The 15000-nt window shown below is 45.7% G+C and overlaps 1 protein-coding gene across 5 annotated transcripts in view; it reads left to right on the top strand.

The window, feature by feature from the left end:
- The window catches only part of LOC123514570 (transcriptional activator cubitus interruptus-like), a 262766-nt gene that overhangs the window by 231863 nt on the left and 15903 nt on the right, over window positions 1-15000 (top strand). For all 5 annotated transcript variants that reach the window (XM_045272529.1, XM_045272527.1, XM_045272530.1 and 2 more), the window contains one exon: window positions 4312-4431. In XM_045272529.1, coding sequence (XP_045128464.1) covers window positions 4312-4431 — 120 coding nt within the window. The remainder of the gene's footprint in view (window positions 1-4311; window positions 4432-15000) is intronic.

Genomic DNA, 15000 nt, shown 5'->3' on the forward strand with positions numbered 1-15000 from the left:
AGAGAGAGAGAGAGAGAGAATGACCCACTTTTTTAGGGTTAGTTAGGGAGGATGGGGCTGGTGGATGGGGGGATGAGGTTGGGGCGGTGTCCCCTTTCTGGCACTATGTGAGCAATGTGGTCGTCCCGCAGTGTCGCCAGTGCCACCCAGTGTTGCCAAGTCACCGCCCTGTCAAGTGTCAAGAGTGCCAACAAGAAAACCGTTGCAGTGTTGCCATACTTTCCGAGGTGTTAGATTTTCCTCCCCAGCCAGCCAGGTGTTTTGGGGAGGGTGCCAGGGTGGTGCCAGGGTGCCAGCGTCAGGTGTGGGGGGAATAATGGTGGTGTCAGGCGTGATGGGGATAATGTACGTGTCACTTGTTTTGATAGGAGTGCCACTGTCACCTGTGTTAGGGATAGTGCCAGTGTTGAGGCGCAGGTCAGGCGTGGCATGGAGAGTGCCTGATGGAGGGCGAGCAGAACTGTATCGACACCCGTGTGTGACAACGGGTCGAGTGCCGCCGGTGTGCCGCTTGTGCCTCCTGTCCGCTAGTCACGCTTGTCACTACCCCGTCAGCGGCACCGCGATGGCAGGGCCGTGACGGAGGGGTGGCGTCAGGGCCAGGAGGTGTCAAGTGCCGCCTTCACACCCCGCCGGGATGCCTTGCAAGGAAAAAAGAAATACATGTATAATCCCAGTTTTTTTTTTTTTTTTTTTGTTGGTAATGAAACACCGGTCAGTGTTACCAACTGTCAGCACCAACCCGAGTAATGGTGGTGGTGATCTGTTTTGACAGTGTCTTGAGAGAAACGTTGTGTTGATGCCCCCTATGCTCTCTCTCTCTCTCTCTCTCTCTCTCTCTCTCTCTCTCTCTCTCTCTCTCTCAAGACACCCATAGTGCCACCGCCAGCAGTGTTACCAGCGCCGTGTAAAGACTAACCGCTGCAGTGGTGCCAACACTCGGCCAGTATCACTCACATGTCAGTACGAGTGTTTGGCATCACTGATTTGGCGCCGCTCACATGCACATTGGCAACACTGACTTGTCCCTCTCCATCCCTGTACTGTGTGTGTGTGTGTGTGTGTGTGTGTGTGTGTGTGTGTGTGTGTGTGTGTGTGTGTGTGTGTGTGTGTGTGTGTGTGACATCAACGCTTATTTGCCTGTGTAAGATTCATTCCTCTATATATTTGCACAATTTGTAGGTTCACTTTTTTTTCTTCTCATTTTTACGTCTCCGTGTGTGAGTTGGTGCACGCGTTTAGGTGTGACGCCAGATTGGTACAAATTGCCTGCCGTGTATGAATGTATGAACGTGTGATTTGTGTACACATTAATTAGAAATGCACAGGTGTGGAGCCAAGGAAGTGTGTGTGTGTGTGTGTGTGTGTGTGTGTGTGTGTGTGTGTGTGTGTGTGTGTGTGTGTGGTATATTTCTGTCCATAAACTAGAAGGTAACTAAGGAAATAAATGAAAAATAAACTACTTTCACATTATAAAATAAAGCATTCTTCGTTTCTTTAATTGTTTTACTTAGTGTGTAGTAGCATTTACACACACACACACACACACACACACACACACACACACACACACACACACACACACACACACACACACACACACACACACACACACACACACTCTCTCTCTCTCTCTCTCTCTCTCTCTCTCTCTCTCTCTCTCTCTCTCTCTCTCTCTCTCTCTCTACTGGTCGGTGAGGTGAGCCAGGCGTTAATTAGTCGTATAATTCTCATGGATTAGCTTATTTTGCAATTCATTCGTGTAATTGGCTGCGTTCTTAGTGCGCTGTTCATTATTTACACATTATTATCACACACACACACACACACACACACACACACACACACACACACACACACACACACACACACACACACACACACACACGGTAAGAAGGTCGTGTTTACAAAAAGTGTGTCCTGTCCTCATGTCACCACCTCCCACCAGCCCGCGCCTGCCCCACCCTCTCTCTCTCTCTCTCTCTCTCTCTCTCTCTCTCTCTCTCTCTCTCTCTCTCTCGTAAAAACCACACTCGTCTCTCTTTCTGTGGCCTTTTTAGAAATTTACAAAAATCTACTCGTAAAATTCCACTTAGTCCTGACCACTTCATCCACCCAGCGCACTACTAAGAGGCTTATTCACACAGACATTGGTGCTCTTAGTGCGTGACGTCAGACAGATGCTTCTACTTTCTTCTCTCTCCAGTGCGATCAGTGCCGATTATTTCATCTTAAGCCATTCTCTCATTTATCCTTATTCATTTATTTTTTGAGAGTTTTGTGTACAGTGATTGTGTTAACTTTTGCAAGTGAAGTATTTCCTTTTTTTCTATGATTTTCTCTTCGAGTAGAGTGACAAAGCCGGGGAGTTCTCTAATGACTGAGTGTGTTCCTTAATGCATTTTCCTACCAAGTGTACACCGTGGGCCGAAAAGAGAAAGCTGCAGGTCGTATATCTAGTTTGTGCACCTGAAATGGCTTCAGACAAAAGGAGAAAGCTGCAGATCACCTTTAGAATACATTACTGACAAAAATAGATAGATAACATTACCGACAGCAAAATAGATAACAAACATACAAGAAAAAATAAAACAAATGAATTAAACTCGAAACTACATACGAATACAAAAAAAAAAGTGAAATGAAGAAAAATTAATAGAAAAAAACAGCTCTCTACCCTTTTTATTTACCTCCTTATACATAAACAAACACAAAAAAACAGATAAATAAACAAAGAAAACAACATACTAATCCCCCTCCCCCCCACAAAAAAATAAGCAACATTCGACTGCCTCTCCTTCCTTCCTCTCCCTCCCTTCCCTTCCCTTCCCTTCCCTTCCCTACACACTCCAACTCTCAAAATCTGAAGGTGTGCCAAACTGGAGAAATAAATAAAGAAAAGTTCCCAGCGTCCCAGTGAGGAGAGAAGACCCACTCCAACTTTCCCTCCTTAACGCAGCGACCTGTTAGGAAGCCACATGCAAATCAGCGCAACCCGAGGGCGAGGGAGAGAGGGAGCGAGTTATGGAGGGGAGTCCAGCCAGGGGGATAGTATGGTGTGGGGGTAGGTGGTGAGAGACGAGAGGTAGGTAGGAAGAGAGGACATAGAGGACGGGGTAGCGTGAGAGAGAGAGAGAGAGAGAGAGAGAGAGAGAGAGAGAGAGAGAGAGAGAGAGAGAGAGAGATCTTCATTTGGTTCCTGTTATTCATGAGGCACTCGAAATGACTGCACAATAACCACCACCAACGCCACCTTGTAGTGATGTACGCACACACACACACACACACACACACACACACACACACACACACACACACACACACACACACACACTGCTGTCATCACCACCATCAAACCAGAATACCACTGTCACCACTGTTTATGTATTCCATCCAACGCCACCACCACTACCACCCACCACCACCACCACCACCACCACCACCTTTACCCACATTGTTACTTTATATAATCTTGCCACAATTTTGTTTATTACACGTCGTGGAGATTACGGTAATGATGGTGGTGGTAATATTAGTACTTGTTGCAGCAGCAGGAGGAGGAGGAGGAGGAGGAGGAGGAGGAGGAGGAGGAGGAGGAGGAGGAGGAAGAGGAAAGATGAAGTTGCATTTTCGTGTATTTTCTTTATTTTTTTTATTTTTTCTTCTTCTATTATTATTATTATTATTATTATTATTATTATTATTATTATTATTATTATTATTATTACCACTCACTCGTAAAGCATTGAACGAAAGAGACGGAAAATTCTTGCCTTTATATTACCGGTATTGTAATCATTCATCATTATTGTTAGTAGTAAAGCTGCCATTATTGTGATTACTGTCTGTTAGTGTGTCGTTGTTGTAGTTTTCCTTCATTTGTTGATTTGGGGTTGTTAGTTGTTGCTCCTGCTGTCTGTGTTATTTTAGTGTTTTTGTTGTTTTGTTGTTGTTATTATTATTAAGACGTAAAAAAATGAATAATAAAGAAATCATCAAACATGAAGAGAATTTATATTACATCCAGAGAGAAACAAATAAATAGAGAGTGAATAATGGCAGAGGTGAAATTGTGTTATGTGTTATTGTTGTGTTTGTTCTTGCAGTACATAATAGTAATAGTAGTATCAGTAGTAGTAGCAGTTGTTGATATTGTTTTTCTAAGTAGAAGTGGCAGATTTTCTCCCTTCCATATAAAAAAGTAGTGTGTAGTATTTATTGTTATTGTTGTTGTGGTTGTCATTGTTGTTTGTTTGTGTCTACTGTTGCTACTATCACCATCGTCATCGTCGCCATCTCTATTCCCGGCAGGTCTGGCTGTGAGCACTGACTACATCGGGATGAGTGGACTTGCTACCACGCGCCTCAGCGACCCCCACCTCCTCCCCTCCTCCACCCTCACCTCCACCGACCTCCCCTCCTTCATTGACGGTAAGGCATCCTGTACGCTCTCTCTCTCTCTCTCTCTCTCTCTCTCTCTCTCTCTCTCTCTCTCTCTCTCTCTCTCTCTCTCTCTCTCTCTTCGACCAGTGAGTAGTGTTGTCTTGTATATATAAAAAAGAAAGATTTAAGAAGCAAAAGAAAAAAAAAGAAAAAAGGAAAAGTGCAAGTAAAATTAATGAATTATATGACGTGTTTTCCTCTAGCAACAGAGAGAGAGAGAGAGAGAGAGAGAGAGAGTATATTATTTCCCCCTAGTAACGTTGATGCTTACAAACTTACAGAAGATATATTGGCTCCTCTTTTTTACAACCTCCGCGACTTGCAGAAGCAGAAATTTGCTCACAATTTATCGCCGCCACGCTGTCTTAATAAATTCCCGCGGGAGTGTATCGGCAAGAGTGTTTATGATAATTTATACAGCAAACAATCCATTTATTCGTGGGTTTGAGCCCGTAAATGTTGTCTCAGTAATTTGTTAGCACGCTACTCTGTTATCACCAGTAAGTACAACAATTAAGCCACATTAGCCTCTCAAATGTACACCCGGGCAGACCTTTTAAGCACTCACATACAGGCAGTCAATATTTATTCTTCTTTTTTCTCTCTTACTAATCTTTTTATCAAGCCATTATCCCGAGGGGCAATAAGCGGCGTCTCAGGTATCTTGTTCGGTAATTGGCGGATGTCACACCTGCACCGAGGGGGGTGGGGGGCAATGTTGCAGGAAATTATATATTTGCCTCACGCCATTAGAAGCAGTGCGAAGGTTGTAATGAGGGAGAAAATTATAGAGGCTGCAGGTGACGAGACATGCACGGCTGCCTCGCTCTATTGGACAAAATAGTAATGATGATGATAGTAATAAAGATATTAATATATGTTTGCCACAATTTTGCGCTAACTTGCAAGATATTAACTTTTTTTCATGTGTGTGTGGGGTCATCTAACGTCCATCGTCCTTTTTTTTCCTTCTTTTTTTGGGATTTAATTCTTGCGGTCTTTCCTCGAATTTACCACGTGAAATTCCCTTTTCTTGTGATTAGACGCGCTGTTATACACTTTATCAACCAACCTCTTCCTGCTCGAGGGACGACGGCTGGCTGTTATTTTTCCTGTTCTTTATTTTTTCCAGGCATCACACATACGTATAGAACATCTAGTGAGATTTGGTATTTGCCCCTTCAGTACCATGACGCGTTTTTCGTATTTGTTCTGTTTATTATTTGGTGATTTTATACACCTTCAGGTACTTATATTAGGATTAAAATGGTGAAGACTCCATAGACCCTTCCTAATCTGAATAAAATCGTCTAATCATATCCAAAACTCATGGTAAATAATGCGTTCCAGACCCGATGGTAAAAAAAAAAAATGCGTTCCAGTACTGATGGTAAAATAATGTGTTCCAGTACTGAAGGGGTTAAATAATAGATGGCGTGGTGGTGATGGATTCTATTTCGCCCAGATCCTTAAAAAGACTTCCTACATTGTGCACGGTGATGATGATTGTCTCGCACCAAAGTGAAAGAGTTATATGGACAGCGTGTCTGAATGAATACTGGTTGGCCAAGCAATATCTGTCTCCGCGCCGTGCATCACCCGGGCAATAACTTCCAAATCGATTCAAAGGAAGAGAGAGAAGACTTTTTATATTCCTTTTTATTTTCCTTTATCAATAATTCTTAACGTTGAGCCTGGGCTATAATTTTCTATCAAGATTTTTTTTCTTCTTTTACAGCTTCTCTCTTCTTTTAGCAGCAGTAACTCGGCATTACTCGTGTTGCATCTAATGAATGGGCATGCGATCTGCTGGTGGTGGTGGTGGTGGTGGTGGTGGTGGTGGTGGTGATGGTGGTAGTAGTAGCAGTGGTGGTTAAAGTCATTCTTGTCTTTTTGTGTGTTTGATATAATGTACTACAGAGATTTAAGCAATAAGCGTGTTGATAAGTTAATTTGCTCTCTCTCTCTCTCTCTCTCTCTCTCTCTCTCTCTCTCTCTCTCTCTCTCTCTCTCTCTCTCTCTCTCTCTCTCTCTCTCTCTCTCTCTCTCTCTCTCTCTTTAAAAGCTATCAATTTCTTGCACTTGATCTAGTAATTAATCCTCTCTTTCACTCTCTTAGCGCCCCGCCCACCGCCCGCATCCCACCCACAGGCGTTCCCATCCCAGCCCTATTGACTTTAGGACCCCACTCACCCACCCACACACCCACACCCGCCCACCCACGAGACTCTGCCTCCCTCTGCCGTTTCCTCCTGCATTTATTTGTTTCATCTACGTCCTTATTCATTCTTCCCCGCAATCCATTAACTGTGCTACGTGTTGCTGTATACTCTCTCTCTCTCTCTCTCTCTCTCTCTCTCTCTCTCTCTCTCTCTCTCTCTCTCTCTCTCTCTCTCTCTCTCTCTCTCTCGTGCGGAAGTGTGAAGAGGGTGAGGATGTGGAGTGAGAGAGAGAGAGAGAGAGAGAAGAAGAGAGAAGGAAGAGGAAGGGGACGATAGAATATACAAGATTTCCTCCCCCTCATCTCTCTCTCTCTCTCTCTCTCTCTCTCTCTCTCTCTCTCTCTCTCTCTCTCCTCCCTCTCCTGCTGTATCACTGTTTCCTCTAAGCCCCTCATCATATAACGCCATAATGAAGGTGCTGGGTTACCTGAGTCACCGAGGGGAGAGGAGACAAGATTAGGAAGTGCTGGAGTTTAGTATCATATGGAGTGCGTTTACATGGTGGTGGGTCTGTGGCTCGGGTGTTGGAGAGGGGAGGGAGTAACGGGGATGGCTGGGTGGTTGTGTGGTTAGTGGTGTGATGTGGTGTGGTATATTTGTTTTTAGTTTCTCTTCTTTGGTTGTGATGTCTTTCTGTCTCTCGATTTTTGTTTTCTCTCTCTCTCTCTCTCTCTCTCTCTCTCTCTCTCTCTCTCTCTCTCTCTCTCTCTCTCTCTCTCTCTCTCTCTCATTCCCTAATTTCATGTTTTGATGCACAAGTTGAAGAAGGAGAGCATGAGACACGATCACTTAATCAGCAGAACTTAATTAATTGGAATATGAAAGATAAAAACGACGAAATATCAAAATTGTTTATACTATTTATCGTAAGAGAGAAAGTTAAAGCGAAATTAGGTAGAGCTCAACACTTAGCGTTGATAAATGTAATGCAATATAAACCTATTCCCGTGAGAGGAAGATCGGAGTAAATATTCCAAAACTAACTATAAACATCTTAAAAGAAAAAGAAATCAACACTGCTTCAAGAGAGGAAAATTATATATATATGATTAATTAATTGCAGCTTCCAGGGAAAAAAATGTTAGGAGAGTTGTAAAAGGAAAGACCAGTTTTGTTCGGAGTTATCTTGATACTCCACTCGTAAAGGCAGAGAGAGAGAGAGAGAGAGAGAGAGAGAGTTCATAATTTGTCAGTACGGAATGAAAGGGTGAAGATATTAGCTGAACCTTTCACCTTACAAAGACGCAATGCACGATTATTAACCTTCTCAATACCCACAGCAGTTTGACACTCACTTGCTTGCTTCCTTGCTTGCTTAGGAGATTTCATCCGGAGAAATTCAATCCCTTCAATACTGGGACACGTTTTTGCCTTGAGATTTGAGTACGATTAGACCATTTTATTGACATTAGCAAGGGTCTATGGGTGTCAGTATATTAATGGCCACAGTCTTCACTATACTCATCCCCACATAAGTTTGTGAAGCAGTATAGAATCGCCAAATAGTAATGAATATGGAAACGCGTCCTGGTACTAAAGGGGGTTAAAACCACGATCACAGAAGGATTCAAACTCCATCAGTTTTCCGTTTTTAAGTTGATCTTGGCGTGTATCAAAGACTCTAAACATGAACCACAACATTTGATAAAGTTTGAAAAGTGTATAGTGGAAATCTGACTTTAGACTTGCAACACAACATTCAAGCAAGTTTTAAGAGCAGTCACAGTTGTCAGGCTCGGATTCTAAAACAGTTGGCTCTCTCACCATCACTGCTTTCCAAAAGACTCCAGTTGAAGATACTCGTGTTTTTTAAGGCTATTTTTATGGATCTGGTGATAGACTGGCAAGATTTCTAGTTTATTAAAGGGGGAAAATGTCTTGATAACTCGGCTAGTCGTCTCTGTGGCCTTAGAAAATTGCGTGTCTTTTGAGAGTTTTTTTTTTTATGGTTGTAGTGATAGACTGGCAAGATTTCTAGTTTATTAAAAGAAAAAACTGTCTTGATAACTCGGCTAGTCGTCTCTGTAGCCTTAGAAAATTGCCGTGGTGAGAAAGCAAGTTGTTTCTGAATACGGGCGTCAGTCTTAGCGTAGGAGACTTTAAACTTGCAAAACAACATCTTAATTTGAAGACAACTCGTACCACTAAGAGACTGAAGGCATGGCAGACGGATGGAACTGAGAAGAACATCGGTTGCTAACTTGCTACATGCACAAATACTTAAGTGTTCCTCACCTGTGACACTGGAGCAACAGAAAGGCAGAGACGGCGTTAATCAAGTTAGTGCTGAGTCATTAGTTAGCTGCATAAGAAGATTAAGTAAATTTATGGATGAGGATAAGAAATGGAGATATGTAGATACGATACAGGGGTTGCCAAGTGATGGAAGGGCTGACAGTTTATTGCAGCTTTATTTACTTACGTTCTTAACCTCTTGAGTACCATGACGTGTTTCCATATTCATTCCACTTACTATTTGGTAATTTCATACAGTTTCAGATACTTCCGTGGGGATTAGAATAGTGAAGACTGTGGCCATAAATCTTCTGACCTCCATAGACCCTGCCCTAATGTCAGTAAAATGGTCTAATCGTACCAAATCTCAAGGTAAAAATGTGTCTCAGTATTGAACAGGTTAAGTGAAAAAAACCGTGCTTGTGAATACCTGACCATTAGGGAATCAATAGGAAATCACGCTAAACACTTACTTAACTCAGTGTACGAGCAGAAATAAACACACAGACACTCTCTCTCTTTCTCTCTCTCTCTCTCTCTCTCTCTCTCTCTCTCTCTCTCTCTCTCTCTCTCTCTCTCTCTCTCTCTCTCTCTCATCACGACCCCTTCTGCCCAAACAACAACTACAAGCCAAACTCTCACGTCCTCCTCCTCCGCACCCCTTCCCAAGACAAGACCCCCGAGGTAGTTACGGACACAGGAGGAGGAGGAGGAGGAGGAGGAGGAGGAGGAGGAGGGCCAAGGGGTCAAGTCGGGTCACGCGAACGTCACCCGAGGGGACAAGAAGCTCTCTGTTACCTCCCAGGGTTCATAGAGGCCCTGGAGAGAGAGAGAGAGAGAGAGAGAGAGAGAGAGAGAGAGAGAGAGCATTATCTATTCTAAAACACCTGGACTGTCTTTCTAGGTTTTGTGTTAATGGTTGTCGTATTAAATGGTTGTAAATGTTTTTTGTTGTTATTTGAGTTGTGAATGTGTACAGAGAGGAGAGAAGAAGAAGGAGGAGGGAGAAGATAGAAGATGAGGAGGAGAAGGAAGAGGAGAAAAAGAAGTAAAGTAAATGTTTTTCTTCCATCTCTTCCTACTCTTCTTTTTCTTTTTTCTTTTCTTTTTCTTTTCCTTTTTCTTCTTCTATATTCTCCTATATTCTTCTTCTCCTTCTTCTTGTTCTTCGTCTTTGTTACTTCATTCTCACTTGTTTTTATCTCAGATCATTCCCTCCATCTAATCTCTTCATCTGAGTGTCTACGTCTCTCTCTCTCTCTCTCTCTCTCTCTCTCTCTCTCTCTCTCTCTCTCTCTCTCTCTCTCTCTCTCTCTCTCTCTCTCTCTCTCTCTCATTCTGCCAGCTATTTTCTCAATTATCTGTTATCATCTTTTATCTTCGCTTCAAAATCTCTCCTTGTCTCTCGTTTTCTTTTTTTTTTTTTCTTCCCTTTTTTTTCCTTTCCTTTTTATCTATTTTTTTTTTCGTCGCCTCCCAAGCGCTTCAGAACAAAGTGAACTGAGATTACAACCTTCTAGCACTTTATCTCTCTCTCTCTCTCTCTCTCTCTCTCTCTCTCTCTCTCTCTCTCTCTCTCTCTCTCTCTCTCTCTCTCTCTCTCTCTCTCTCTGCCACACACACACACACACACACACACACACACACACACACAGACAAACAAACACACATGCATTTGGCTATTAGGTGTGTTATTGTCGCCTTCCTGTACGTATGTTTGGTAGAAGGGGAGGAAGGGGGAACGGGGAACGGGGGTGACGGGAAGGGAAGGGCGCTGAGGAACTGGGGATGGGTAAGGGAGGGGTGTTAGGTGGGAGGGTGTGTGGGGGATGGGAGGGGGTTGGCACTCGCTTCCTCCCCGCCATCAGCTGAGCCTGTCACTTCCAATTGATATTTAAATGTGACTAATGAGTTTCTTATAGAGAGAAAGAGGAAGGAATGCTGTCTGTGTGTGTGTGTGTGTGTGTGTGTGTGTGTGTGTGTGTGTGTGTGTGTGTGTGTGTGTGTGTGTGTGTGTGTGTGTGTGTGTGTGTGTGTGTGTGTGTGTGTGTGTGTGTGTGTGTGTCTCTCTCTCTCTCTCTCTCTCTCTCTCTCTCTCTCTCTCTCTCTCTCTAAGGTGGTTACAAAGATAGAGTTTAGACTTTGGTTGGTTAGTTCTGTAAAAAAAGATTATAAAGTCTCTCTCTCTCTCTCTCTCTCTCTCTCTCTCTCTCTCTCTCTCTCTCTCTCTCTCTCTCTCTCTCTCTCTCTCTCTCTCTCTCTCTCTCTCTCTCAGCAAAAAACACATTATCCACCTTCCTTTTGAATAATAGTAACAGTTTTCCCGGGACCACATTTACAAAGTTTCCTCGCTTACAAATACTTCACTGGGATTTATGTGTTTACCTCTCCGTTAGCCTCGCCAGTTTCCCCACGGCACTGTTTTCGCGCCACGTGCGTAGTGAAGGTACACTTGTAATCAACGTGCGTGCATTCACCTTAATGTGTATATTTACCTGTGCTTCTTCCCATTATTAAGCGCGCACACACACACACACACACACACACACACACACACACACACACACACACACACACACACACACACTTTTTTTTTCGTTACAATTCGTTCATATAGTATTGGTAAATGAATTTTGTGTCTCTCTCTCTCTCTCTCTCTCTCTCTCTCTCTCTCTCTCTCTCTCTCTCTCTCTCTCTCTCTCTCTCTCTCTCTCTCTCTCTCTCTCTCTCTCTCTCTCTCTCTCTCTCTCTCTCTCTCTCTCTCTCTCTCTCTCTCTCTCTCTGGAAGTGTACTCGTAGAATATGTGTATCTATAAATATACACCTTTTTTCATTACCTTTCGTTCTCAAACTATTAATATTGGTGTGTGTGTGTGTGTGTGTGTGTGTGTGTGTGTGTGTGTGTGTGTGTGTGTGTGTGTGTGTGTGTGTGTGTTTGTTTCTCCTTCCTTCTAGTTTAATTTCTTTCACGTATATAAATATTCATCCTTTTTTTTCATTGTTTCCTTCTTACACTATTAGTATTGGTATATGGATTTTTTTTTTTTTTTGTTTCTCCCACCTCAAGTATGATTTCCTTCACGTGTAGCTGTGTGTTTACCTTAACCAAGCCATTACCTTCCCTTTCCGCGTAGGTGGGCACTTTTCCGCCTCGCCAGCCACGCCGTGTTGCCTTCCTGCTGGTGTGCTCGGCGTGTGTGCCAGTTTTCATATTCATGGGTTCACCTTTACGCTTATGTGCATTTATTGGCGCGTGTGTAGAAAACAGACGAAGAGCAGAGAGAGAGAGAGAGAGAGAGAGAGAGAGAGAGAGAGAGAGAGAGAGAGAGAGAGAGAGAGAGAGAGAGAGACCTAGTTGATGGAGAAAATTAGGCTTTATATCCGCGTATAGCCACACCGCGAACAGAGGACAAACTAATGGACCTTCGCGTCCCTGGGATGGACGTGGGAAGGGCCACCAGCTGGGCCAGGGCTCGGCGTGACTGTCCCCCAGGTTTAAGTCCTGACGGAAAATATGACCTGCTTGATCTTACATTTTCAAATAGCGCCAGCACCCACTCCCTCTCTCAGCCCGCCGCGTCCCTCCCTGGATCTCGGCCAGAGCGCGGCAGGGTTCTCGTGAACCTTTGGTAAGGGTGTTTTGCAGCTCAGCATTGTGACCTGCACGGAGCGTTATATAATGCTGCGGAGGCACGCTTGTGAACCTGTACTGCGTGTTCTGTTGCCCTACAGGAGGAACAAGCAAGTCAGTGAAAAGCTAATAAACGTTAAAGACGATGGGAATTGTGCTTGCTTCTGAGTCCAGTGTTCATTTCGTAGTGTATTTGGCAGAGTAACAGACGGGCGGCAGACCTGTTCAGTGGGCAGCGGCAGTCGTTGTGCTGCCACCTGGTGGCCGGCTAGGAGCCCGCACGCACGCGGCGGGTTGCATGCACCGCGCCATCAGGGTATTGACAGTAATAGAGGCAAATAACAGTAATTGCGACCTGCTGAGAGAGTCACCATCCTACCAACCTGCCCCACGGCTCTACCTCCCTCCCTCCCTCCCTCCTAATGCCTCACGCCGCCACCCGCTCGCCCGCACCTCCCAGCTGTTCCCCTCCAACCGTAAACACAGTCATTGAGGCGGCGGACCCTTGATACAGTTGTCCCGGCAAGACGCAGCTCCCAGGAAAGGAATGGAGGCTCCACGCCTTAACCAGCAGCGCGACCACCATGGCACTTACCGTCTCTTGAAGCGAAGGGGGTGGAAGGAGGAAGAGGGACAGAGGAGGAAGAGGGAGAAGAAAAGTGAAGGAGATATGGACGGGCCGAAGAGTAACAAGATGGTGATGTGAGACAAACGAAGGGGAGAGACAAATACCTGTGGTTAGGACAGGTGGCCGACTTAACGACCAGGATACGCAGGCGGCGAAGCGGCGAAGGGGGAGTTAAGACGTAGGTATCTTCCAGGAAAGCAAGTAAACATAGATGAAGAAAAAGAACCAGATATAAAAAAGAGGGACTTGAAGATAATGCGAAATTTGTCAGGCTAAGTAGCTGTCTGGCCCGCCAACGGCTGCCCTGCACAGTAATGAATGTGGTGACTGCGGCGGCCAGGTAATGACGGCTGCACCTGCCCGCTCCGTCGACGCTGTTCCGCCTCGGTGAGCGCGTGTCCCCTCCTCCCGTGCTAAGTGTCGCTCAGTCTGCCACTCAGGGCTCACGCATGCTCCTCTGTTGGGCCAATAAGATCCGCGATAAAATTACAGCCATGGTCGCCCGCCGCCTCGAGCCACGATGTCATTCCTGCGTTGTGATCATGCAAGTTCGCGGTCTGCCCCTGATATCATGGCCATTCGCAGCCTTTACAGACCAATGCGTGTGAAAGAGAGAGAGAGAGAGAGAGAGAGAGAGAGATCCAGGCAATTTTTACCTATCAAAACCAATCAGAATGGTATAATTAAAGTGTCGGGCGGCCTCACCTCATCGGGCATTCCTTCACGGGCGTAAAACAATAGTGGTGTTGCGGATGGCGGCGAACAGCGGCCAGGCTGACACGCGCCTCTGCCTCCTCCTCCTCCTCCCACACCTACCGCGTCCCCGCCAGCCACCCCTCGCCCTCCCGCCCACCGCCGTCTGCGTCGAAGAGGTGGTCCTGGGGAAGAAAAACTGCCCAGGTCGGTTTATATTGGCGTGGAGAGTGTTTGATCGGGCGAGAGGCGAAGGAGGGCTCTTGCGGCACCCAATGTCTTTATTATCCATCTTCACCGCCTCCACCTTGCCACCTTGCCGCCGCCGCCGCGCCTCCGTGGACCTCCTCAGCTCCTGGTCCTAAGCGTGTCCTGCGTCTCGCTATCAGGCCTCTCATCACCATCCCTCACTGCCGACGCGATGTCATGAAACAGTGATGCAGGAAGGAGACCGGTGATGGTGTGGTGATGGATGGTGATTGGGAGGAGGTATGATGGGTACTTCTCCCTCCCCCCGCGCCTCTTTCTTCCTACCCATCCGCCAGAGTAGTCATCTGGTCACCGCTGAACGCTGGTGGCGGGCTGAGGATGGTGGTGGTGGCGGCAGTGGTGATTGTGATGGCGACAATAACAACCGTTTGTCATGCACTGAAACAACTTTCGCTTACCCGACCCGACATGCCATTTGCTCCTCCTCTCCTCATCCCTTCTCATTTTTATCTTCTGTGCTCAATCCTCCTCCTCCTCCTCCTCCTCCTCCTCCTCCTTCTCCTCCTCCTCCTCCTCCTCCTCCTCCTCCTCCTCCTCGGCAGTAAATAAGTTCCTGCGTCGCCTTAAAATTCCAAATCAATCCTCCTCCTCCTCCAGCTATGCGTGCCTGCCTAGCTGCTTGCCCCCAGCCTCGGATACAAACCTCGGCTACTATGTAGATTTATGTTAAGCATCGAGAGGCGTGTATGGATTAACGGCACAGCGGCGGATAGATTAGCGAGGGCCGGGCCGGGAGCCGCGCAGGGGAGAGACACGCCGCCCGAATAAGGCCACTTGGATGGTCTGATGCTAATACACCCGCGTCATTTTTCACGCCCGTGTCTCCTCTGGGCGACACACCCGACATCCTGCGAGCCTCCGTGGCAGCTGCTGGAGGG

The sequence above is a fragment of the Portunus trituberculatus genome, chromosome 38, assembly GCF_017591435.1.
Source record: "Portunus trituberculatus isolate SZX2019 chromosome 38, ASM1759143v1, whole genome shotgun sequence".
Classification (NCBI taxonomy): domain Eukaryota; kingdom Metazoa; phylum Arthropoda; class Malacostraca; order Decapoda; family Portunidae; genus Portunus; species Portunus trituberculatus.